This window comes from Leopardus geoffroyi, chromosome A1 (assembly GCF_018350155.1).
Source record: "Leopardus geoffroyi isolate Oge1 chromosome A1, O.geoffroyi_Oge1_pat1.0, whole genome shotgun sequence".
NCBI classification, from domain to species: domain Eukaryota; kingdom Metazoa; phylum Chordata; class Mammalia; order Carnivora; family Felidae; genus Leopardus; species Leopardus geoffroyi.
In genome coordinates this window covers 145,522,679-145,548,333 of record NC_059326.1, presented here as the reverse complement: position 1 = coordinate 145,548,333, position 25,655 = coordinate 145,522,679, and the positions used below count along the sequence as shown (strand labels likewise).

The window sequence follows — 25,655 nt, the reverse complement described above, 5'->3', positions numbered from 1 at the left end:
CTATGAAAACTTTTTATCATATACAAAAGTATAAAACCAGTAAAATGTCCTTGAGCCATCTGTAGAACTATGAACACTGGCCAATCTTGTCTCATCTACTCCCCCAACAATACTTTTTTCCCCTAAAGCAAACACTAGGTCTCATTGTTTATCTGAAAATTTCATTTTTGTATATTAATAACACAAATCAATTGTTATTATCACATCTAACAAAGTTAACACTAATTCCATAAAATCACCTAATGCCAAGCTACGTTTAAATTTCCTAAATTGACGACAAAACTAACAGGCAGCCTATGGAACGAGAGAAGATATTTGTAAATGACATATCAGATAAAGGATTAGTATCCAAAATCTATAAAGAACTTACCAAACTCAACACCCTCCAAAAAAAAAAAAAATAATATAGTGAAGAAATAAGCAGAAGACATGAATAGACATTTTTACAAAGAAGACATTCAGATGGCTAATAGACACATGAAAAGATGTTCAACATCACTTATCATCAGAGAAATGCAAATCAAAACTACGATGAGATACCAGCTCACACCTGTCAGAATGGCTAAAATTAACAACACGAGAAAAAAGAGGTGTTGGCAAGGATGTGGAGAAAGGGGAATCCTCTTGTACTGTTGGTGAGAATGCAAACTGGTGCAGCCACTCTGGAAAACAGTGTGGAGCTTCCTCAAGAAACTAAAAATAGAACTACCCTACAACCCAGCAATTGCACTACTCGGTATTTACCCAAAGGATAAAAAATATACATTCAAAGGGATACATGCACCCCAATGTTTATAGCAGCATTATCAACAATAGCCAAACTATGGAAAGAGCCAAAGTGTCCACTGACTGGTAAATGAATAAAGAAGATGTGTTATATATATATATAATGGAGTATTACTCAGCGATCCAAAAGAATGAAATAGTGCCATTGCAATGATGTGGATGGAGCTAGAGTGTGTTATGCTAAGTGAAATAAGTCAGTCAGAGAAAGATAAATACCATATGATTTCACTAATATGTAGAATTTAAGAAAACAGATAAACATTTGGGAGGGGGGAAGAAAAAAGAGAGAGGGAAACAAACCATAAAATACTTTTTAAATATTTTTTAATGTTTATTTATTTTGGGGAGAGAGAGAGAGAGAGAGAGAGAGAGAGAGAGAGAGAGAGAGAGAGACAAAGCACAAATGTGGGAGAGGCAGAGAGAAATGGAGACAGAATCCAGAGCAGACTTCAGGCTTGAACTGTCAGCACAGAGCCTGACGCAGGGCTCGAACCCATGAGCCATGAGATCATGACCTGAGCCAAAGTCAGACGCCAAACCACTGAGCCACCCAGGAATCCCTAGAGACTCTTAAAGACAGAAGACAAACAGCATTGATGGAGGGAGGCGGGTAGGGGATGGGCTAGATAAGTGATGGGTATTAGGAAAGCACTTGTTATGATGAGCAATGGGTGTTGTTTGTAAGTGATGAATCACTGAATTCTACTCCTGAAACCAATATTGCACTGTTTGTTAACTAACTAGAACTTAAATAAAAATTTAAAAAAAAATTCCTAGATTGAACACCAAATATTCAAACAATTCAATTAAAAAATGGTCAGAGGGCCTGAACAGACATTTTTCCAAAGATGGCCAACAGACACATGAAAAGGTATTCAACATCATTAATCATCAGGGAAATGTAAATCAAAACCACAATGAGATACCACTTTACACCTGTCAGAATGGCTAAAATAAAAAAGACAAGAAAAAACAAGTGTTGGTGAGATGTGGAGAAAAAGGAGCCCTTGTACACTATTGGTGGGAATGTAAACTGGTACTGCCTCTGTGAAAATAGTATGGAGGTTCCTCAAAAAATTAAAAAATACAAATACCACATGATATAATAATTACACAGCTGGGTATTTATCCCCCCAAAAATGAAAACACACATTTGAAAAGATAAATGCACTCCCATGTTTATTGCAGCATTATTTATGATAGTCAAGACAAGGAAATAACCCAAGTGTCCATCAATAGACAAATGGATAGGAAAGATGTTAGGCACACGTGCGTGAGCGCTCATGCACGCACGCGTGCGCACACACACACACACACACACACACACACACACACTGGCATATTAGCCATACAAAAGGATGAGATCGTGCTAGGTACAATAACAAGGATGAACCTAAAGGGTATTATGCTAAGTGAAATAAGTCAGCCTGAAGAAGACAAATACTGTATAATTTCATCCATATGTGGAATCTAATAAAACAAATGAACAAACAAACAAAAAGCAGAATTAGATTGATGGTTACCAGAGAGGAGGGGGTTAGTGGGCAAAATGGATGCAGGGGAGAGGGAGATACAGATTTCCACTTTCCAAATGAATAAGTAACAGGAATAAAAGGTACAGCATAGGGTATACATCAATGACACTGTAATAGGCTTATGTGATGATAGATGGTAGCTACAACTGAGGCAGGCACAGCACAATGTATGAACTTGTCAAATTGCTATGTTGTACACCTAAAACTAATGCCATATTGTGTATCAACCATAGTCAATTTAAAAATGAAATCATGGATTGTCTAAAACTTTTCTTTTAAATTTTTCATAGTTTGTTTTTCCTAAATAGGATCCAACTAAGAGCTACACATTCTATAACATTTTCTATTAGACAGTAAGGGAGAAAGCCTCTAATAGGCATTAACTTGACTTGTTAAATCTGTGATTTGTTATGAAATTGAGGACTTCACTCATCAAAAATCTCTAGATCTATGCTGTTCAAAATAATAGCACTAGCTACCCGTGGTTACTTAAATCAACTAAAATCATGTAATATTAAAAATTCAGTTTCTCAGTCATACTAGCCACATTTCAACTGCTCAATAGCCACATGTAGCTAGTAGCTACCATACTGAATGACCAAGCTACAGAATATTTCCCCCATTAGTAAGTGAATAGTCATATGATATCCATTTTACATCACTGCAGGAAATTCGATTGGGTTATGCTGCACTAGTATCTAAAGAGAAGACATACCTATGCACCAATCATACTTTCACTTCACAGAACTTAGAAAACAAGTCTCAATATAAACCTAATGTGCAGAATTATTGAGGGCTCATTAGAGTCATTTAAGACCAACTAGACCATTTCTGGTCCAGGGTCCTTAGATGTGGCTTCTCAAAAAGACTGACCACCACAAAATAACCTACAATTGGGCTATGCCTCCAAAGTTTACTTGTAACTTCTTTTGAACTTTAAATTATTTTGTTCAGGTTCCAGGCTACTGTTAAAATCTCAATTAACTCAAAACATGGTTGGGACACCTGGGTGGTGCAGTCAGTTAAATGTCTGATTCTTGATTACTAGTCAGGTCGTGATGTTGCAGTTCGTGGGATTGAGCCCCATGTGGGGCTCTGCACTGACAGCACAAAGCCTGCTTGGAATTCTCTCTCTCTCTCTCTCTCTCTCTCTCTCTCTCTCTCTCTGTCTCTCTCCTTCTCCTCCTCCTCCTCCTCCTCCTCCTCCTCCTCCTCCCCTACTTGCTTGTGCACTCTCTTTCTCTCAAAATAAAATAAATTAACTTTAAAAAATGGTTGAGGGGCACCTGGGTGGCTCAGTGGGTTGGGCATCCGCCTTCAGCTGAGGTCATGATCTCACAGTCCGTGGGTTCAAGCCCCGCGTCAGGCTCTGTGCTGATAGCTCAGAGCCTGGAGCCTGCTTCGGATTCGTGTGTCCCTCTCTCTCTCTCTGTCCTTCCCCCACTCATGCTCTGTCACTCTCTGTCTCTCAAAAATAAATGTTAATTTTTTATTTTTAATGGCTTAAATTTTATACAATGAACAGGAGGAAAAAAACTATTATTGATTGCTATTGTGGACTAGCCTGGAAACCTAATAATTGTGTATAATGTAACTTCAGTTTGTATAAGTGCCCTGCAAGGGGGAGAAAAGACAGTGTCATTGGAAACACGTATCCCTCTCCTTTCTCCCCTTCTTCCACAGTGAAAAAGTAGAAACAAGGAAAGCAGGATGTTGGAAGACGTTTTATTTGGGAAAAGCCCTCCCCAGGCTGAGGTAAAATGGCTTGTCATATACATGGGATATATGTAAACTAGGCATTATAAATAAAAATCACAATTTCTAACAAAGGTACTCCCTTATAATTTATTTAAACTAAGGAATATAAAGGCTTTGCCTGATTATTCCCTCCTACATCACAGTCTCAAAAGAAAATTTCTTATTATGTAGGGTTAGTATAGGTCTTTTAAATCTTAAAAAAGATAGAAATCTTAGACTAAAAAGATTACTAGATTTGACTATACTTTTTCAATTATGTATGCCAGGGGTGCCTGGATGGCTGAGTCCGTTAAGCGTCTGACTTCAGCCCGGGTCAAGATCTCATGGTTTATGAGTTCGAGCCCCATGTCGGGCTCTGCGCTGACAGCTCAGAGCCTGGAGCCTGCTTCGGATTCTGTGTCTTCCTCTCTTTCTCTGCCCCTCCCCACTCACACTCTGTCTCTCTGTCTCTCTCAAAAATAAAATAAACATCAAAATAAATTTTAAATTATCTATGCCAAAAAAACATTGCAAACCAAGTTAAAATACAAAACCCAGGCAAAATATTTGTAATGTACACAACAAAGTGCTAACTAACATCCTTAGCAAATAAAGAATCTCAAACCAGCCACAAGTGAGTACCTTCATAGCAAAATGGATGAAGAACAAGAATAAGCAATTTATAAAGCAAAAAATACAAATGGCTAAAAAAACAGAAGAATTTTCTAACTTCACTGATAAACCAAGAAATACAATGAAAAACAAAGAGATACTTCTTTTTCCTATTGAACACACAAAAAGAAAAACTTGATTTTAATTGGTAATCTCTAGCACTCACTAGAAGAGAGAGAGCTGCTGGAGACAGCAGAACTACTGGCACCTCTAAGGTACAACTAGTGTCTTTCTCAGCCCCTAAGAGAGTATAATACACTTGGAAGTAAGTCTTCACCCCAGTAAAAATGCAAAATCCATCACATAAATGTAAAGCATCATTCTCAATAGTTATGGTGGAGAATTTTATTAAGGGAAGGGGCCTGAAAAACTTAAAAACTTTACTTTTTATGTAATATTACTTTATCTCTATTATATTTCACATTAAGGCACTTTAAAGCCCTTTTAGTCTGCTAGTCGGCATCTTCTCTGCAATGCTTCTTGGCACTGACTCATTAAGTATTCTTCATTTGATTCAAGGCAAAATATGCTTCTGATCAAATATGCACTCACATGCTCTTTGGCAAGCTACAAACCAAATTAGAAAAATCATAAATCTGGTGCTAAATGTTCTGGAGGGATGGTATATGCTATACCTTCCTTATCAGAAAAGCACACATATGGATTGCAATATGTCAACAAACCCCGTCTGTGACTTTTCTCACTCCTAATTTTAAAAATCATAGATCAATAAAATAAACTATATTACTATATTTGGGTTAATAATTAACAAACCAAACTCCTTACTTCTCAAATGGAAATCATTCAAAATTACTTTGAAAGACACTTGAAATGTACTTGAAATGTACATTTCAATAACTAGATCTGCATAAAAGTTAAAAATAAATACATTTGATATCCCAAGGCTGGTACCAATTTTAATATCACTAACCACTTATACATATGGTTCTCCAAAGAAAGTTTGCTGTTAAATAGTCTATAAAATCATTCTATCCCTGTGAATATGCCCTTTCATTTAAGAAAACCTTCAGTTTCCCAATTTACATCAATAAAAGAACATAACAAAAATGAACATCACTAACCTTTAACCATATATGCAAATGTGCATTTTCATGCCAGTTTTGTCATGCCAGTTTCATTTCACATGAAAATCATTTTAAAGGTTTTTCAATAATTAAAGCATTAGTGTCAAATAAACCATGTACATGGTAAACAAAATTCTTTGCAATTCATAAGGAATCAGGCAGGGTCTAAAAATACAATTCTGTAAATGATCATCTGGTAAAATGAACAAAGACTGAATTTTGCAAAATGAGACTTAGGTATATACTTATACTGCAAAAGAATGAATCTTTCAATTAAAGTAATAAAATGCATTAATCAAAATTCTGCAAATAAGACTATCAAAAATTACTTTAAAATTATATATAATAATCTATGATCATTAAAGTGTCTATACAAAAGATGGAAAACCTCTCAAATATATTTCATAAAATAATGGTTATCATCAATTTTAGAAAACTCATTACAATTATCATTCAGTAAATATTCACTTCAGGACCTATACATGCAAAGTTCTGAGCTATGCACCATGAAGAGCAGAGAGATGTGTAAGACATCTTTCTGGGACTTGCCAAGGAGAAAACAATCTAACAGTAAGGATAAGACATAAATATCCTAGACCCATGGAATTCACAGCTTAAGAGAGATGTTCAAGTTTATTTAACCCAATATATGTAACTACTCATGAAAAATCTTGTGTTCCAAACAGGAAAATTTCTTTCTGATTTGTTAAAAGTTCACTTTATGCCTACGTAAAATAATCAGAAGCCTTCTCTTCTCTTGAATCAATTATTCCACTTATAAAATATTCTACATACCCTTTACATGCTTACCTTTTATTATGTTGATTTTATCTTGAACAAAACACACATACACATACAGCAAATATTTATCATCCATTATTTGTTGTGAATATTTTACCTGCTACAATTTTTCCTTTAACATTATTCATATTTTGCTATTGTTTTTTGTTTTGTTTTCTCTTTTTGATGCAGGAAAATCTACAGATCATTTCTTCATGGTTTCTATCTTGAGGCCATTCTTAGAAAAATTACAGTGTCACCAGTGTTTTCATCTACTAGTTATATGGGTTCATTTAAAAACTGTGTAACTATTCAGTCCATCTGGGGCTTTATTCTCAGGCATACTGTGATATAAAGGGTTCAATTTAATTATTTTCCACATGCTTATAACATTAACACTGAATAGAAGACAACAAAAATGTTTTTTAAGGGAAAGAGAAAAGAGAAGAAAAGAAACAATAAAAATCATGTCCAAAAACAAGAACAATTAAGCTAGCATCAGATTTCTCCACAGCAACTTTCAACAACAGAGGACAAGTGACCGGTGTTCGCAGAGTTCTGAAGAAAAGAAATTATGTCCCAAGAGCAGTCTGCCTAACCAAGATGACTACACAGGATAAATACAACAAAAGACATTCTCAACATGAAACAGCCACCACTGAGACCTTCATAAAGAATTCTGCTTAAAGGGGTGGCTCAGTTGGTTGAGCGTCCAAGTCTTGATTTTGGCTCAGGTCATGATCTCACAGTTCATGGGTTTGAGCCCCATGTCGGGATATGCCCTGACAGCATGGAGCCTGCTTGAGATTCTCTGTCTCCCTCTCTCTCTGCCCCTGCCTCACTCTCTCTCTTTCAAAAATAAATAAAATATTTAAACAATTTTAATATAATTTATTGTCAAGTTAGCTAACATACAATGTATACAGTGTGCTCTTGGCTTCAGGAGTAGATTCCCATGATTCCTCACTTACATACAACACCCAGTGCTCATCCCAAAAAGTGCCCTCCTCAATACCTATCACCCATTTTCCCCTCTCCCAGCCTCCCCATCAACCCTCAGTTTGTTCTCTGTATTTAAGAGTCTCTAAATGGTTTTCCTCCCTCTCTGTTTGAAACTACTTTTCCCCCTTCCTTTCCCACATCGTCTTCTGTTAAGTTTCTCAACTTCCACATATGAGTGAAAACATGATATCTTTCTCTGACTTATTTCTCTTAGCATAATACCCTCCATTTCCATCCAAGTTGTCGCAAATGGCAAGATTTTATTCTTTCTCATTGCCAAGTAGTATTCCATTGTATATATAAACCACATCCTCTTTATCCATTCATCAGTCGATGCACATTTGGGCTCTTTCCATAATTTGCCTATTGTTCATAGCACTGCTATAAACATCAGGGTACATGTGCTCCTATGAATCAGCACTCACTCCTATATAACCTTGGGTAAATTTCTAGTGATGCTATTGCTGGGTCATAGGGTACTTTTATTTTTAATTTTCTGAGGAACCTCCACACTGTTTTCCAGAGTGGCTGCACCAGTTTGCATTCCCACCAACAGTGCAAGTGGGTGTCCATTTCTCCACATCCTTACCACATCTGTTGTTGCCAAGTTGTAAATTTTAGCCATTCTGACCTGTGTGGCGTGGTATCTTACTGTGGTTTTGATTTGTATTCCCCTGATGATGAGTCATGAGTATCTTTTCATGTATCTGTTGGCCATCTGGATGTCTTCTTTGGAAAAGTGTCGATTCATGTCTTCTGCCCATTTCTTCATTAGATTATTTTCTTTTTGGTTGTTGAGTATGGTAAATTCTTTATAGATTTTGGATACTAAACCCTTATCCGATATGTCATTTGCAAATATCTTCTCCCATTCCATCAGTTGCCTTTTAGTTTTGTTGATTGTTTCCTTTGCAGTGCAGAAGCTTTTTATCTTGACGAGGTCTCAATAGTTCATTTTTGCTTTTATTTCCCTTACCTTCAGAGATGTGTCAAGTAAGAAGTTGCTGTGGCTAAGGTCAAAGAGGTTGTGGCCTGTTTTCTCCTCTAGGGTTTTAATGGTTTCCTGTCTCACATTTAGGTCTTTCATCCATTTTGAGTTTATTTTTGTGTATGGTGTAAGAGAGTGGTCTAGTTTCATTCTTCTGCATGTTGCTGTCCAGTTCTCCCAGCATCATTTGCTAGAGACTGTCTTTATTCCATTGGATACTCTTTCCTGCTTTCTCGAAGATTAGTAGATCATACATTTGTGGGTCTGATTCTGGGTTCTCTATTCTATTCCATTGGTCTATGTGTCTGGCTTTGTGCCAATACCATACTGTCTTGATGATTACAGCTTGGTAGTAGAGGCTAAAGTCTGGACTAAAAAAATTTTTTTATTAAAAATTTTTTAATAATTCTAATAACAGAAACTAAAATATAAATCAAATGTAAAATTCAAGGGTTAAAACATCAAGGAAAAAAAATCATAGTGAGTACTGAATTCTAGTTAATTATATTCCAGTTAAATACAGAACTAGAATTAAACAACTATGAACCTTAATTACAAAACAGAATGTAAATGTTATAAAGCTCAAATAAGTAAAAATAATGTGTAACAACCAAAAATAGGGAGAGGACAGGAAGGTAGAGTATATATGCACATCTTTCAAAACAGATCACATATAAAGTCTAAACAGAAATTTGCATCTTAAAATCATGGCTCTAACCTCATGTATCCATAATCTCTTTACAGATATTCCAAAATATATACTACCTCTTACAGTGAAGTACATATTTGGAAGTTCAACAATTGTTTAAGTACTTTTAGTATCCTTTCCTTTTTATAAATTAAAGTGAAAATACATTGAATCCTTTTTATTTACAGTAACAGACATAGTATGATCAACAGATCAATGGGTTACCCTTTTTTTTTTAAGATTTTAGTTTTAAATAATGCCTATACGCAACATGAAACTTGAATTCAACAGATCAATGGAAAGGAAAGAAAGAGGGAAGGACGAGGAAGCAGAGAGGGAGGAAACTGTATTTCTCACTATCTAATGTATTATGGTGGGTATCTGAGGGGTGATTTTTGAATTTCTTCTTTGTATTTTAATTTTTTATAATGAACTTACATCATTATGCAAGGATAACAGTGATTTTTTTCTCTGTTATAAAAAATCAAACTAAAAGTAGACATAAAATAAAGATAAATAATCAAGGTTACAAGGGTATTACAATCTTCTGGAAGGTACAAAATTGTGTTTGATACACAAACAACAAACCTGGATATCAAGATTATAGTTCATATATTTGAACCAAGAACCTCTCAGATTTTTTAACTTCTTATATACAGAGTTGTGAGGTAGAAGTCCACTTTATGGGGTGCCTAGGTGGCTCAGTCAGTTAAGCCTCGGACTCTTGATTTGGGCTCAGGTCATGATCCCAGGGTCATGGGATCAAGCCCTGCATGGGGCTCAGCACTGAACATGGAGTCTGCTTGGGATTCTCTCTCTCTCTCTCTCTCTCTCTCTCTCTCTAGGCCCCTCCCTAGCCTCAAATTAAAAAAAAAAAGTTTTTTTAATCCTTTGTATTTTAGGACACTACTAAAGCTCTGTGCATGTTTAGGAAGTCTGATCGCCTGAGTAAACAAACCTAGTGACCTCTGCTCAGTCCCATCTTCAACCGTCCTCTGCAACAGTGGACTCTGCAAAGACACCCTCCTTTACATTCTGGACGGTGCCTTGCACACAGCAGCCACACAAACGTTGTTAAGTGACGAATGGGGCATTCTCCTGACTGCTCTGATCTCTGTCAGTGTCTCTGCAGGCTTCTGCCCACACTTCTTTCTCTCCTTGCCCGCCTACACAGAGGCATCCCCCAAGGGTGGCTCTCACTTCACTCCTCTTCTCAGTCTAGTTTCCCTGAATTCTTGCATCCACTCTCAAACTCTAGGTCTGGCTCCTCTTCTGAGCTCCAAAACTAAAATGGGAAGTTTGTGCTAGACATCTTGACAAAGATGCTGTCCAGCATCCTGAATTTGACACGCTGAGGTTGAATTACCTTTCACCCACCCGCCTCCCCCCTGTCTACCTCTCATCCCATTGCCAACCAGCATCTCCCCTTAAAGAGTCTCAAATGGGGGCAGTGGCAACACATTCAGCTTCCTGGTCACAGAGAATGAGAACCTGGCGGCTGTTTTCAACCCATCCTTGTCCTGTGTCCACTCCTTTTATACCTCCATAATGTCTCTCACACACATTCCATCCTTCCTGCCCACACTGACATCATCTAACAAAAGCAGCACCCTATGATGAAAACACTACCAGGTCTGGACTCAAAAGACATAGCGTTTGAGTACAAGCTTTGCCCTGAATTTGCTTTGAGATCTTGTATACACTGACTAACATATTTTTAGTACAAATCTTTAAATCACAGGATAACTCTGAAATATCAAGTTATCTCCAACCTTAGGAACAGTAGTATTGTATATACTATATGTGTGTGAATACACACACACATATATACATAGATGGCTATAGAAACACATGTGCACACACACAAACATGTATGATATCTATACAAACACATGAAAAGCATTATTATTATCTAAGCTGGTATAATATCTCATCTGATCTTGCACAAAAATGTTCAATTTTAATCTCTCGGTTCTCCAGGCAACCTTTTACCCTGAATGAAGGATTATTTTATTAAAACATCATTTGCTTCCTTTTAATGGTCTGCAATTTGTTCTCCTTTGCCAAAAGAATAAAACCAAAACTCTTTATATAGATTTCATAGTGCTCCTTTATCTGACCCGACCTTAGCTTTCTGACCTTATCTCCCAGTACACCCCCTCTATCACCCATGTTCTATCAAGACACAACACTATAACTTCCTTTCCCCAAATACACCCTGCGTTTATACTGTTCCCTCCAGTCTAGAATTTCCATTTTAGGAAACCTCTCCTTCAAGGTCCAATTCAGATATCACCTTCTCAATAATATCTCCACTGATCTTCATCAAGATAAGTGGCCCATATTTTTAACCTTGTAAATAGAAAGATCTTTATAATTCTCTCTTCAACTAGGTTATAAATTCCTGAAGGACCGAGACTATGGCATATTCGCCTTTGACTCCGTTGCCTGTCGAGTCTAATACAGTTTATTATGCATTTAATGAACGTGTGTAGAATGGAAATGCACAAATAAGGCTCCTTTAAGTCTTTTAAATTCAAAGAATTAGAAGCATGTAGAAAGTTAAAACTATATTATATAGGGAAAATGTATAATCAGTAAATGATTAGGTGTACATATCTTTTTTAATGAAAATGGTGAAAAAAATTTAAAAATACATCATTAAAGCTTCAAGCTAAACAAAAAGATTGTTTGGTGCTCCCTCTGCTGGCTTTGCAGCAAGCTAAGAATGTTGAACAATAAAACTACAAAGAAGTAAACACAGATTCAGCTCATCTGCTCCCAGTATATACCTCCTACAAATAACCACAGTTGAAATTTTTAATTGAGTTCATTTGGAAATAACCCTATCTGCCAAAAAGTTGGTCTAAGAAAATTGTTTAAAAAGAGACCAAACCTATCTTACGATTTGAGTGGTAATAATTACTGCCAGAATTCCTGTTCATACCTTTGTTTTTTAACTAAACAACCTACTTTATGTATAAACAATTTTCAAATTTAGCTGAAACTATTGAGAAACAAAGTAATTAATATATAGTTTTTAAGAACCGATGAGGAGCATAAAAGGTTAAATTCTCCCTGTGTTTCTAAACAGAGTTATTCTGAGTACCCTGAAGGCATTTAATTCCAAAACAGGAAGCCACATAGAGGAACACTTGGTTACACTAATGTTATGCAGATCTTTTGGAACATACTTTTCTAAACACTTGCTGAAAGAACCTTTTCTATACTGCACGCTATCACATGAAGTTGGAGAAGGGTCCCACGGATACTGTAGTGCACATACTGCTCAAATTGCCCTTTGTTACTTCTCTATTTTCCTCCACTTTTCTTACTTTAAATGGTCTTCTGCTTGCTCATAGAAAGAGCGGTAAGAAAATCAGGTTGGGGTCAAGGCATGTTTATTCATATACCACAGTTCAGTTGTTTTGGCATATACGTGGCATAAGAGCTATGATACGGCTTATGGCGGTCAACTGTTTTAAAAAATGATTTAGAATTGGTGTCCCAGAAAGATTAACCTGAAACTAGCAGAGACATCTCTGCTAAAGGCTAGTGTCTTTTCTAATAAATTCATGTTTCCTGTGCTTAAGGTTACTATAAAATCTCTTTAATCTAAAACATGTTAAATGAGACCTCACCCTTGTCGTTGAAAAAAGGATAATAGTAAACCATAGGTGAGGGACACAGCAGTGGATTTATGTAATTGAGTCGCATCGATGCTGGAGCTACCTCTGTTACAAAGCAAGCCACTTAACATGGTAGGCTCCATCTCCCAACCTTTCAAGTAAGGGTTAGACTACTAGTGACCAGAAAGATACTACTTGTGATTCTGTGACTAAACAAATGAACTAGATCCTAGGTCCACTTTAAGTTACATGTATAAGGCAGAAAAAAAAAAAAGGTGAGTGCATTTTTCATATGCCATTTGATCTCACACACCATTTCAATGCCATCCATGTTTAAAAATAGCTCTTTTTCTTAGTTTCTATCCTAGTTTATATTCAGTTATGTTTTAAAGAAAGTAAATGATCACTGAGCAATTATCCTTCTGTGTTGGAAATTAAGGTTTCATGCACATTCTTGATTATCCATAAAAGTGAAATGAAGTTAATATTAAAAGCAGCAATATTAAAAGTCTAGTCAGAAGAAGCCCAATAGAAAAAAATAGTCAATATATTTCGATCTGCTTATACTTACTTTCAATGAATTTATGAAAATATTTATTCCATTCATAACATTTAGACAGTAAGAATTTTGTTGAAATCAGCTATGAGAATGTCAAAATAGTATTTTTAAGCTATTCCACAGAGCTTGGAAATTATTTTTCCTTAAGAAATCTCCATGTGAACAAGAACAAGGGTTTTAGCCATGACAGTGTACTACTGACAGCATTCTTGTGCTGGGATACACCACATTTACCCCCACCCTCACTGGGATTGCAGAGATAAGAGACTGGTTGGTGAGCGGGTACCATCCTGTTAGTGCCTCAGGACAACAGCAGCCAGGCCTAAAGGAAGAAGCAGAAGGTCAGAGCACAGAGGATATTCCCAGGCTCACTGTGACTCTGTCATCCAATGCATGGCAAGTTCTAAAATGCTGAGCTGCTGTCTTTTGAGCAGGGCTGTCAAATCATTAGATTTGTTTTTGGAAATTCAGCTCATGAATATGTCCTCTAATGTTCAGAGGGCATCCCTGCTAAAATGTACAATTACATATAAGGCTATAGCAAAGAAACCCTTACAACCCAAAAGATTTATCAGCAATTCATCATACAGTGATTTATTTCACTTTAAATTATTGAATGCTCTATTCAGAAATGATACAAGGTTTCAGAGCTGTAAATTAGCTGGCAGTTAGACAATATCTTAAAAAGCATTCTGAAGTGTAGAAGAAAAATATTCAGAATATGTGATTCATTTTCATTTAACATAATATATATTCAATGTTGAATGAACAGAGGAAACATGATGTGGTTTGTTGTAAACTGGAAACAGTAATATCCAATGAACGTTACGCTTCTTTCATTCCTTATGGTAATCCATTTACCCTATTAGCCAATAGCAGTGCAGTAAACTACTGAACAACTTGTGAACATTTCTGTAGAGAAAATTTCATTCCTGAACGAAATTACTGACATTTTCTGCAGAGAAAATGTCAAGGAAGGCCATTTATCAGGCTCCAGCTGTGTTGATGTCATTATGTGCAAGTGTGTGACATCAAACACTGATATTATAAGGTGTTCATCATAATAATTCAGTCCCTTCTAGACTCCATGGACGCAGTATAAACTGATAACAATCAACTCATGTTATGTCACATTTATTTCATAACACCTACATCAATAAATACTACATATTTTGAAATTAAAATACATATAAACAAATATAACTTTATATCCTAAATGTTTTTCCTATGGGAAATAATAACAAAAGATTTTATTAATGATGATTCACTATAATTTCACATAGAACTTCAGTGATAAAACTTAAGTTCTATCTCCCGTTTAAGACCAGCAGGCCTCTAAAAGTATACTTCCTTAGACTCTTGCTTAAAAGTGAATTTAAGAAAATAATGGTGTTTAAGAAAAAAAACATCAGTTGTTGTTTTTTTTTTTTAAGTAGGCTCCAAGCCCAATGTGGGGCTTGAACTCACAAACCTGGGATCAAAGAGTTGGATGCTCTACCAACTGAGCCACCCAGGCATCCCAAAAACTGTTAGTTTTAAATTGTAACTCTATTCTATTGCCTTTAGCTAATCTCAATATGGCAGCCAAAACTAGTATAGTAACTGGTCAATTTACATCACTATTTGGTTTGACTGCAAAATCAAATGTTAAATCAGTTTCCTGAATATTATACAGCAAAACAGGTTACTTTTATTTAATTTTTTATATTGATATTTTGTAAATGTACAAAGTTAGATCCAAAACCAATAGAAAATATTTTAGTATTATCTAAAAACATGTGGTTGAACAAAATAAGACAGATACAATATGCACTATGTGATATATTTATATAATGTTAAGAAAAAAGAGACAAGGGCACCTGGCTGTCTCAGTCAGTGGAGCATGAGACTCATGACCTCAGAGTTGTAAGTTTAGGTCCCATGTTGGGTGTAGAGACTATGTAAAAATAAAATCCTTAGAAGAACAAACAAACAAACAAACAAACAAACAAAGAGGCAAAATGAGTCTAGTGTAGAAGTCAGATTAGTGTAACGAACGATTAGACAGCAAGTAGTGACTGAAAGTGTCAAGAGGGGGGTCCTGCGTTCTGTTTCTTTATCTGGGTATCGGATACATAGGTATGATCATTTTGTGATCAACACTCATTGAGCTTTAAACAAAACAAACCAAAACCTGTAGGCAGAAGCAATTGGGGAGTCATTGAAGCCCACCCCAGGCATACATACATGCACTGTAATTTAGTATGGATTTCTAAAAGAAAGATGAATCTTTTAGGAGGGAAGTAGGACAAGAGAGACAAGCTGAGGAATGGACCTATTAACAAGCCACAGATATGTGGTAGAAAAAGAAAAAGAAAGGGGCAGGCACATTTATGTAAGACTCAATCCCAATCCCCTAAACACAGCATGCAACAGATAAACTGAGAGGTTCATGGGATAAGGGCTGGGACTATGGACTCAATGGGGTCCCTATTATATTAGGACCTCATTTTAGAATGCAAAAGGAATCATACTTGTTGATCTCCATGTATCAGATACTGTGCTAAAAGGTTTACAAAGAAATTATGTTACCATTTACTAGACCAAGGATACAGAAAGAGCTCAGAAGATGTTTACTAAATTTAATTGCCATAATCCTTACATAACAGATATTATTACCCTTGTCTGCAGATAAAGAACTTGAGGCCTGATGAGCTAGTTATTTGTGCAAGCTTTTAGAAAAAACAAGTGGTGGAAAAGCTCCGTCCTTTTTTCTTTGGGAGAAGTTGGGAAGAAACAAGGAAAGTGGCAAAAGTAATCAACCCCTCCATTTTAATTTAATCTTTCTCCCTGCAAAACAAGTCATGATCTTTAGAAAGCATGACGCAAGTCAGTTCAACACAGTGCCTATCATATGAGTTAAGGATTTCATCTGAGGATCAAATTAGGATCCCTCAAATGAAAAGTTTTCAAATTGAGCGTGAGATAAGGCCTAGAAGCCAAGAAACAGGAGGACCAAACAGCTGGGATCCAATAGTTGCTTTCCTGAAGCAGAGCTGAGCTGTACACCATCTAACACATATCATGAAAGGGCATCAGTTAGGCACTGTGGAGGACCGTCTCCCTAAGAGCTCCCCGCAACCCTGTCCTTCTATGCCTTGAACCATATGAACGCTAGGTTGAAGCAAAATGCTTTCTAAAATTATTCACTATAACTAAAATGAATAGGTACAGATACAGACACAGATATAAATAATCAAAACTATGCCTTGAAAATATGTATAGATAGGCCAAGTGTGGGCAGTGTGTTTATATTCTGGAAAATCCATTTAAGTCTCTAAAAGACCACAATCTAACAATGTCTACCAGAGTACTGTTAATAACATTTGATTTACCTGTTTGGAATCTTGGAAACAAAGTTTCTTTCTTTTCTTTTCTTTTCTTTTCTTTTCTTTTCTTTCTTTTTTTTTTCTTTTTTTTTTTTGCTAGGCAGAGAACTTTACTAACCTTGTTTCAAACTTTATTCTCAGGCTTCTTCAGCTTAATTAGCTGCAAAGAATGAATTGTGTATAACCAAAATCGAAAAGAGCTGCAGTGTCCAAGAGACTTGGGCTTAAAAATATTAGAGATCTAGATTTTATCAGATCCATGAACAATAGTTTTAAAAAGCAGTCATAATATAAAATAGCTCCCAGTAACTCCTTCAAGTTTTATCTTCTTCAGAAGGTGCCTCTGTTCATTTGCTTCCTTCTTTGAAGCTTCATCCAAGTTTTCCACAAGATCTGGAACGTCATCATCGCCCTCCTCTCCGGTAGCAAGCGGTACCTTTCCATCCACACACTGTGTGGGCAGAGCTTCAGCCAGTCTTAAACTAGTCAGACCGTCTGCACCAAGTTGGTTCAAGAAACTGGGTAGCATTTCTGTCAGCTGCTTTGTCTCAGCGTGACCTGTAATGGTGAAAGTTTTCGCTGCCAGGGATGCCTGAACTTTAGGGTTCTTAAAGTGGACCCCTGTTCCTTGGTTTGTGAACATATTCACTTCTTCAATACCAGATATATCGTTTACCCCCAACTTCTTTAAGGAGAACTGAATTTTTTTTTTTTTTTTTATCACCAGCTATAGCTGTTCTAGGAGCCACCTTCTTCTTTGCGTGAGCAGTTCCCTTCCCACCAATGCGCACTTGTGCTTGCAGTTCAGTGAGTTTCTTCTACTTCAGCTTGTTTCATCCTGTTGGAACAGAAATGGGACCGCGTGCAGGGGATGTTTGCACTCAGGGTGCAGGGGGTATTCTCAGGTGGACCAGCTGAGATTAGATACACACATATGGGGACACAAGAGGATACTAGAGCCAGAGTTTCTTTTTTATATGACATTTTTCTAATCTGGCAAGTAATAGATTTTCTCCTTCTGTTTCTAATGGAGTAGGCATCCAATAACTATTGTGTCTAATTTCTCAATCTTATCTGTGTCAGCGAGAATGAGCACGGGCCTAGACATACTAGTAGAGTGTTTTCAGTCTACCTCCCACAGACTTATGGTGCAGACAGGGTAGTATCGTTTAAAATTATAAAACTCGTAACTTTAATATGTTAGATCTCTTAATTATACAATTGTGAATACAAATCCAAAACACCTACCACACACCTACCACATTAATGTGTTAACATGTTAATATGTTAATATCTTAATATTTTCTAAAGAAATTCACACAATTCAAATACCAAAGGAAAATAAAAATCCACCACAAAATGAAAGATACTATATGTTTCATGTGTTACAAATCTTATATCTTGTATCTTGTGATACAAATGTATCTGTCCTATAGCTATATTGAATGAAATCTGCTTTAATCAATTGATCAATACTTCCTATAGCAAACAAATCAGTAAGAAAATTCATAAGGCATAAAACTTCAAGCATCAGAAAGATTGCTAAGTGTGTGGGGTCATTATGTGTCCACAGAATACTATTTCACTAGTGCTTTCCATTAAAAGAAAATGCTGGCTTCTGAAAAACATGAAAACAAGACTTGTGTAGTATTTACTTTAAGGAATATTTGTCATTATTGAGATGTAGTAAGTAAAAATCTAATTTTATCAAAATCTCTCATAAGAAAAGTTAAACTAAAACTCAGTATGGCCTGTGCACACATATATTGAAATAATCCTGGCACATCGTATCAGAAGGAACTGTACCTATCATGTCTCTCCCTAAAACATCCCTGATAGGCAATTTTCTAGTTTGTTTTTGAATGTTCAACAACAGTTACATTGGTATCTCTAAAAAAGCCCATTCAATTTGGGGCACACAAAACTATTAGGAAATTCTTCTCTATATTTAGTAAAATTTGTCCTTTTTAAGCCTCCTACTGCTGCTACCTACTGCTTTTATTCTGCTTCCATGGCAGCCAGGTGTGGCCATAAGACTAAGTTCCCCAAAAAATGTCAGTACAAATTCTGAGAAGGTTTCTTAAAAGAAAGAAGGTGTGGCTTTCCCCCACACCATACTCATCATCTTCTTGCTGTCTGGAATAGGGATGTGACTGCAGGAGTTCCCGTGATTTACCATGAGGTGATCCTGAAGATGGAAATAATCATTCGGAGACGATATTAGAGTCATAGTCCTCAATGACTTTGTGGAAGGGTTGCTCTAGCCCTGGACTATCCATCCCCAGACTCCACTTACACAAGGGAATAACCCTGTGTGTGTATACTCATAACCCAGAACTTAGTTAGGAACTTAATTCCTACTCACATACTGAGTCTGCAGATATGTTTTCAGTATTTGAAGAGCAACATCACATTCTACCTACATTCTCCCTACTTTAAACTTCTAACACTTTTAGCTTCCTCATCATCTAAGTTACCCTCTTCTATAAAGGTTCAAGTTTTTCAGACTTATTCTTAAAAGTTTCAGAACAGAACTCAATGCATCCACCAGATGTGAGCTGACCAACAGAAAACAGATGCATTAGCTTCTTCAGCAGTCCTCAAGACTAAAGATTCATACCGTGGTTATAGGTAGCCAAAAAAAAGATCTAGTTTTTACTTTATTTTGTTTTTCACTGCAAGTACTATTAACCAGACTTTCCCTACTTTGTATATGTTTAGTAATTTGTTTTTTCTCTTTAATCTAAGTGTAAAACTTCAGATTTCTCCTTATTACATTTCTTCTTACAGTCCATTACTCCATGCAATGCAAATAAACCTTGAACCCCAATTTTGAAATTCCACCTAATTAACTATCCTTCTCAGTTTCCATCTTCTGCTTATTTAGTTAGCAAGGTTTCTATGTCCCCACCAAGTCCTTGGCAAGAACTTGACATAATCAAGGTGAAAGAAAGAGCCCTTCAGTGACCCACTGAAGACTTCTCTGCCAGTGGACAAGCAGCAAATGATCAATACTCTAGGGAGGCTGGTCCAACCAGCTGAGTCCCAAAGGTCCATTCCTTCTTTCAAGAACTCAGACTCAAAGACAGGGCCATAGGAGGCCACAGGTGGCGCTCAGGAAGCCTGGAGCCTGACCACCACCACATAGAAAGAGACTGGCAGCATGGGCTGACTCACTGTGCTGGCAGGTAAGTATGAAGAGGTAGAGGCAGGAAAAGCTGTAGCACTTGTTTATATAACAAATAAAAGGAAGTCTCTTTCTTTAAAAAGAAAAAAAGTTTTCTCCTTAAAAAAGAAAAAAATCTATGAGTATATTGAGTGTAGGGGGGGACTTGACTAGTGATTGATTGACAAAGCAGTGTAAATTCCATAACTACCCCATTTGCATAGATATTGATTGCAGTGGGCTTCAAAAGACTGATTATGCGGCTTCTTAGATTTGAAATGAGTGTCTTATACCTTAGCCCTACAGAAAAACCAAGAAGCAAACATTAAAAAACTTAAATATGCACATGTGAAAATGTATTTATGATTAATGATAATTTATTAAGTGCAATACTGTGCTAAATTAATATATGCAGAGTAAGACTGATTGTGCTGATGGAATTATCTTGTTTATGATTACCGTTATTGACTTTAAAAGAGAAACACCACTATTTTCTGAATAAGAGGTATAGTCCAACATACACAATGTAAAACATTACATATTTACTCTACTGTTACTAATCATTAATTTGATGTAGTCTCAGTCATTGTAAATTAAAGGTTCCTATATCTATAAATGTCATTCCACTTATAGAAAAAGAATATACATAAATGATATTTAAATATACACTTATTATTTCTGATTAAAAGAGAAACATACATAGTGAATTATAATACTTTATCAATTAATAATTACACCACTATCCCTTAAATACATTTCATCTTAACTGAAATTACTCAATATATGTAAGCACTTACTGTTTTTAAAGTAATTATTAAATATTGGTAGCAATTAAAATACTTTTTAAATTCATTACACTACCATGAAATAGAGGACAAACTGCATCCACTCTTTTCTCTGGGAAGTTATACTTTTTTTTCCAATTAAATAACATATTGAGGTTGGCTGACAAATCATTTAGATTTTTCTTGTTTTTATGGTGTTTTTCCAATGAGTAATCTAAGAAAATATAAATCTAGGTAGGTTGCAGTTTGAACCACTACTCAGATAGCTTTTTATTTTCCTTTTGGTGAGGGAAAGAAGATCTACAAATTAGTATTGTTTTGTCTAGTTTTTGGTCATGGTTCAGGTCAGTTTTAAGTCCCTACTTAAATCTAAATTAAATTAAATTCAAAATGTAATGCTGCTTTATTGCTCTTATAGATTCATTTTTCTGTTTTACTTCAATGCTGTCAACAAGTCTATGTGTTGTGGGTAGGCTGAACAAAGTTCCATGCAATTTGGTCAGCGTGGCTTATTGGGGACCATTTAAAAGAGAACTATCTATTCAGTTCTTGTTAACTCATATTGTTTTTGCAGCTGACTAGGACTGTTTCCATAAATCTTATTCAATTCTTAAAGGACCTGAAAACTTTTCATTGATCCCACTAGCTAACAGCTTTGTCTTTAGGTAATCAAGTATGGAAGTCTAGAAACAATGATCTGCACTATGTTAAAACTAACATTAGCAAATAATTAAAAAGAAAAGGCTGAGCTCAATAAAAATAAATTAAGTTCACTATTACCATATATTCTATTTCTTTAGGTATTAAAATACTAAACCTAAGGAGAGACTAAATGTTTCATTCTTCTGTCTCAAAACTAATTAATTAACCAAACTAAAAGTATTTAATGCCTTTACCTGATGAAGTTCTGGAGTGATGGGGTTCATGGGGTAAAGAGCTGATGGCCAAGAAAGAATTCTTGAAGATGTCTTTGGTGCAAAAAAGTGATTTTATTAAAGCAGGGGACAGGACCTGTGGGCAGGAAGAGCTGCAGTGGGGTCATGATGGGTAACTCATTATAAACCTCAGGTTGGGAGGGGGTCAGGGATAGAGTTAAGTCTCTAAGGAATTTTGGAAGCAAGGTTTCCAGGACCTTGAGGGGCTAACTGTTGCTAGGGAAACACCATTTTTTTACCATTTAATAAAACCTCAGTCATGAAACCCTTTAGATGTATATGCGGGGGGGGGGGGGGGGGGGGAGGGGGGAGGCATAAGCTTAGAGTATGATTGCTAGCATATATCCTGGGGCAGCTGAGATAAAGGAAGTAGACTTACAGGATCCTCAAGGTTGGGATAATGTTAAGCTAAGGTTCTCTTTTGCCCCTAGCAAACTGTCATCATTTAGGCAGCTGATCTCCTAGAGGGATGCCACTCTGCTGGGTTTCAAGGACTTATCAGTGGGCTGTAGGCAGTAAGGGAATTTAATTTTTCATTTGTCTTTGTTTCTACATTACCATGGCAAGCACTTAAACCCCTTTCCTTTGTTCTTGGGTAGCCAGGAGTGTTTGAGGAATATCACACATATTCCACCTGCGGGGGTGCTGGTGGCAGTGGCTGTGCCAGCCTGTATTTTGCCCCTCAGCCTGCCTCACCCTCCCTCATCATACCTGGACTTAGCTTCTGAGAGCCTGGGCTGAAAGACAACTTTCCTGAACATCTTGAATGAGACAATAAAACTACTGCAGAATCTACACTGAATGTCACAGTGGGAAACAAGATTTCTTTAGAGCAACAATTGATTCATTTCCATATGGTAACTTTATGGGTTTTTGTTTTGTTTTGTTAAACCAGTGTTAAAATGTCAATTCTCTTCCTTCTAGTTCTCCAGATCCATACACCAATTTTCTCCTAGGCCCGCACTACTGTGAACAGGGTATAATAAACACCATCCCAATTTTACAAGATTGGTTTGTTTGGTTTTGTGAACAACATGAATGATAGTTAAGGAAAAATAAGTCTACTAGAGTAGAAATATGCCTATTATTTTACACCTTATAAGTTTGGCATCTTCAACTATTAAAATGGAGCCACTATCATGGGAAATTATTTGAAATGTATTTTTAAATTAAATGAAGAAAATGATTCAAGTTTCCAGTTTGGGTTTAGGTTTTAAAGATGGCTACCTTGTTGCTGAGGTTAAAATTCTTGCAGAATGAATCTGTTGTAAGTTCTCTTGAGACTTCTTTGGGCAAATATTTTGTTGTAATTGGAGATGGTCCTAGATCTTTCGATAAATCTTTTCACCTAATTTAAGCAACTGTAAAAAAGACTTTCTAAATACTTTGATATTTTACTACTGAATCATCACAGCTCTGTGACCTTTGATCTTTATTGAGGAATGTTTGGGTTTGGCAAAAGGTGTTTTTAAATTTTAATACTAATATTTGGAGGGATAAAGGTCATTAGCACCCATAACAACAATAAAAATGCTTTCTATTTACATGATATTTCTTCCTCAAGAAAGAAAAGAAAATTCCTTCTTCAAAAAAAAAAACAATGTTGACTGGAAATTCTGTTTTACAAATTTATAACAACTTTAAGATATTTTAAATATAACTGGCTGTAATTTTGCGGGGGATCTAATTTTGCCATATGCAAAAATAAAATATATTATTGCTTCAAAAACCGTACACAACTACCAAGCAAATGGAGCGAATTTACCTTAATCTTGAGGTAACTCGTAAGATTTCTTTGTATGTAATTCATAGGTATCTCTTTGTATGTGTTTTCTAAGTATAGTTGAAGACATATATATATATATATATATATATATAATAGTATGAATATTAAAGACAGTAGTTAGAAGACAGAAGATATTATTTGATCTGATTATTTTACAACAAAAATTGGGGCAGTGGGGAGTGGCAGAGCACAGTTATAAAAGGATATGGAATTACTAATTGGTTATTTCTTTTGCTAAGGAAGTCCATTAGTCTATGTAATGTGTTCATAGAAACCTTCACTTTAGAATGAAATGCTAAATTACCAGGCCAGCTCACAATTCTCACTAGGATGCTAACATCAGCTAACAAACTTTGTCATATTTTAGATAGATGGGTCTCATTATGAGCTCTCAAGACTTCAGTAATAAAGTTGGCCTAGTGAGCCCACAACCTATAGACCCCTCCCCTCGATGCCTCAGAACCTGGCACAGGCACCCACCAAGAAAATACAATAATGGAAAGGAGATCCAAAGGGCTAGAGGGCAGCAAAACAAATTGCAAAGCAGTGTCGATACCACGAACTGGAAAAGACTGTGAGGTATTAAAACAGCAATATTCCAACAGGGGAAGGGTTCCATTTTGAGCTAATTTTGGATTTAAGTTATTCCACAAAAAACATATCAGAGAGAAAATAGGCTACAAGGTTTAAGCTGTTCTAAAATAAATATGAAGTTAGACTTATAAGAGCTACCTTTTAAGCTCCTCTACTAATAGCAAAAATGGCTGAGATTGACATCTGCAGAAATTTTAAACCCAAATCATATGACAAAATAGACAAATCTTAGAAATAAATGTGCAAGTGCACCTGCTTTTCTCACAGCAGAGCATAAAAATATTCCAAACCCAGACAGACTGTAGAAGTGAAGCTTTAGGAGTCTTTATTGGACTATAGAAATGATATCCATGTGAACGCTAATGTGCCAGTGTTTTCATTTGAAAGGTCAGTAGTATCGTTGATAATAAACCCCGGTTCCTATTGTACAATATTAGTGGCAAGCCAACTACATGTAAGGCAAAGGAAAGAAGCTGACAGAATGCTTGTCTCTGCAAAGTTTCAAGAGTTGGTCTGTCATAAGGGTGCACAGAGATAAAGAAATGTAAGGGTTCAAGTTCATTAATGTCTGTTAATTTTCCCGCTAAAGTAATACACCTTATTGTAAGAAACACAAGGTTTTTTCTTTAGAAGACAGGTTATATCTAGGAGTAAAGAAGTGGTTTAGAAACTGAGAGAAAGCTGAGAGACTCTCATGGGGAAAGACACCAAAACACTGGCCCAACTTCTTCAGCAGTGATACAAACCTTGGCGCTTCCTGTCTAATGTCATCCCTCCCCAGCCAGGAGGAGCCAAGCAGGAGCCACGGTGGGCTGTGATGTGCTGGGGGAGAAAGAAAATACTGGCTGCAAGTATATATACCACTCCTGGTTAAAATAAAACAAAATAATCTGCAATTCTTTATTTTTTCTTTTTTCTTAACGTTTTTATTTATTTTTGAGACAGAGAGAGACAGAGCATGAATGGGAGAAAGTCAGAGAGAGAGGGAGACACAGAATCTGAAACAGACTCCAGGCTCTGAGCTGTCAGCACACAGCCTGATGCGGGGCTCAAACTCACGGACCGCGAGATCATGACCTGAGCTGAAGTCGGACGCTCAACCAACTGAGCCAACCCAGGCGCCCCTGCAATTCTTTTAATCAAAGATCACATTATAGACAAAAATGGAGTTAAAATGAAATCAAAGGCGGCTCACATACAGAGATAATTAGTATCTCCTAATTTTATCATAATAATAATAATAAACTCATCCCATTGTCCAAGTAAATTTGATGTCTGGTAAAAACTATTCTTAGTCTCTTATTTTACTTTTAAAAAATAATTTTAAAAATCAAACTACTCTTTGTTGGATGTTTATTACCTGTGACATAAATATTGTTAGGTGATACGTTAAAAATAATGACTTTAAAAATTATTAAAGTCAAAGATGTTTGGGCACCTGGGTGGCTCAGTCAGTTAAGGAGCCAATTCTGGATTCCAGCACAGGTCATGATCTCACGATCTGTGAGATTGAGCCCCCCATCCCCACCCTGCCAGTCCACCAACAACATCAAGCTCTGC

General features: G+C 36.3%; 2 protein-coding genes across 11 annotated transcripts in view; both read right to left on the bottom strand.

Moving 5' to 3' along the window:
- Window positions 1-25,655, bottom strand: part of ATG10 (autophagy related 10) — a 445,276-nt gene that overhangs the window by 145,685 nt on the left and 273,936 nt on the right. The window lies entirely within an intron of this gene.
- On the bottom strand, window positions 15,390-18,075 carry LOC123607909 (transcription factor BTF3-like). Its single transcript, XM_045497158.1, has one exon. The coding sequence runs from the start codon at window positions 17,470-17,472 to the stop codon at window positions 17,113-17,115; it is 360 nt and encodes a 119-aa protein (XP_045353114.1). The 5' UTR covers window positions 17,473-18,075; the 3' UTR covers window positions 15,390-17,112.

Coding starts and splice junctions, on each gene's coding strand:
- LOC123607909 (XM_045497158.1), bottom strand. CDS start 17,472: ATGTTCACAAACCAAGGAACAGGGGTCCACTTTAAGAACCCTAAAGTT.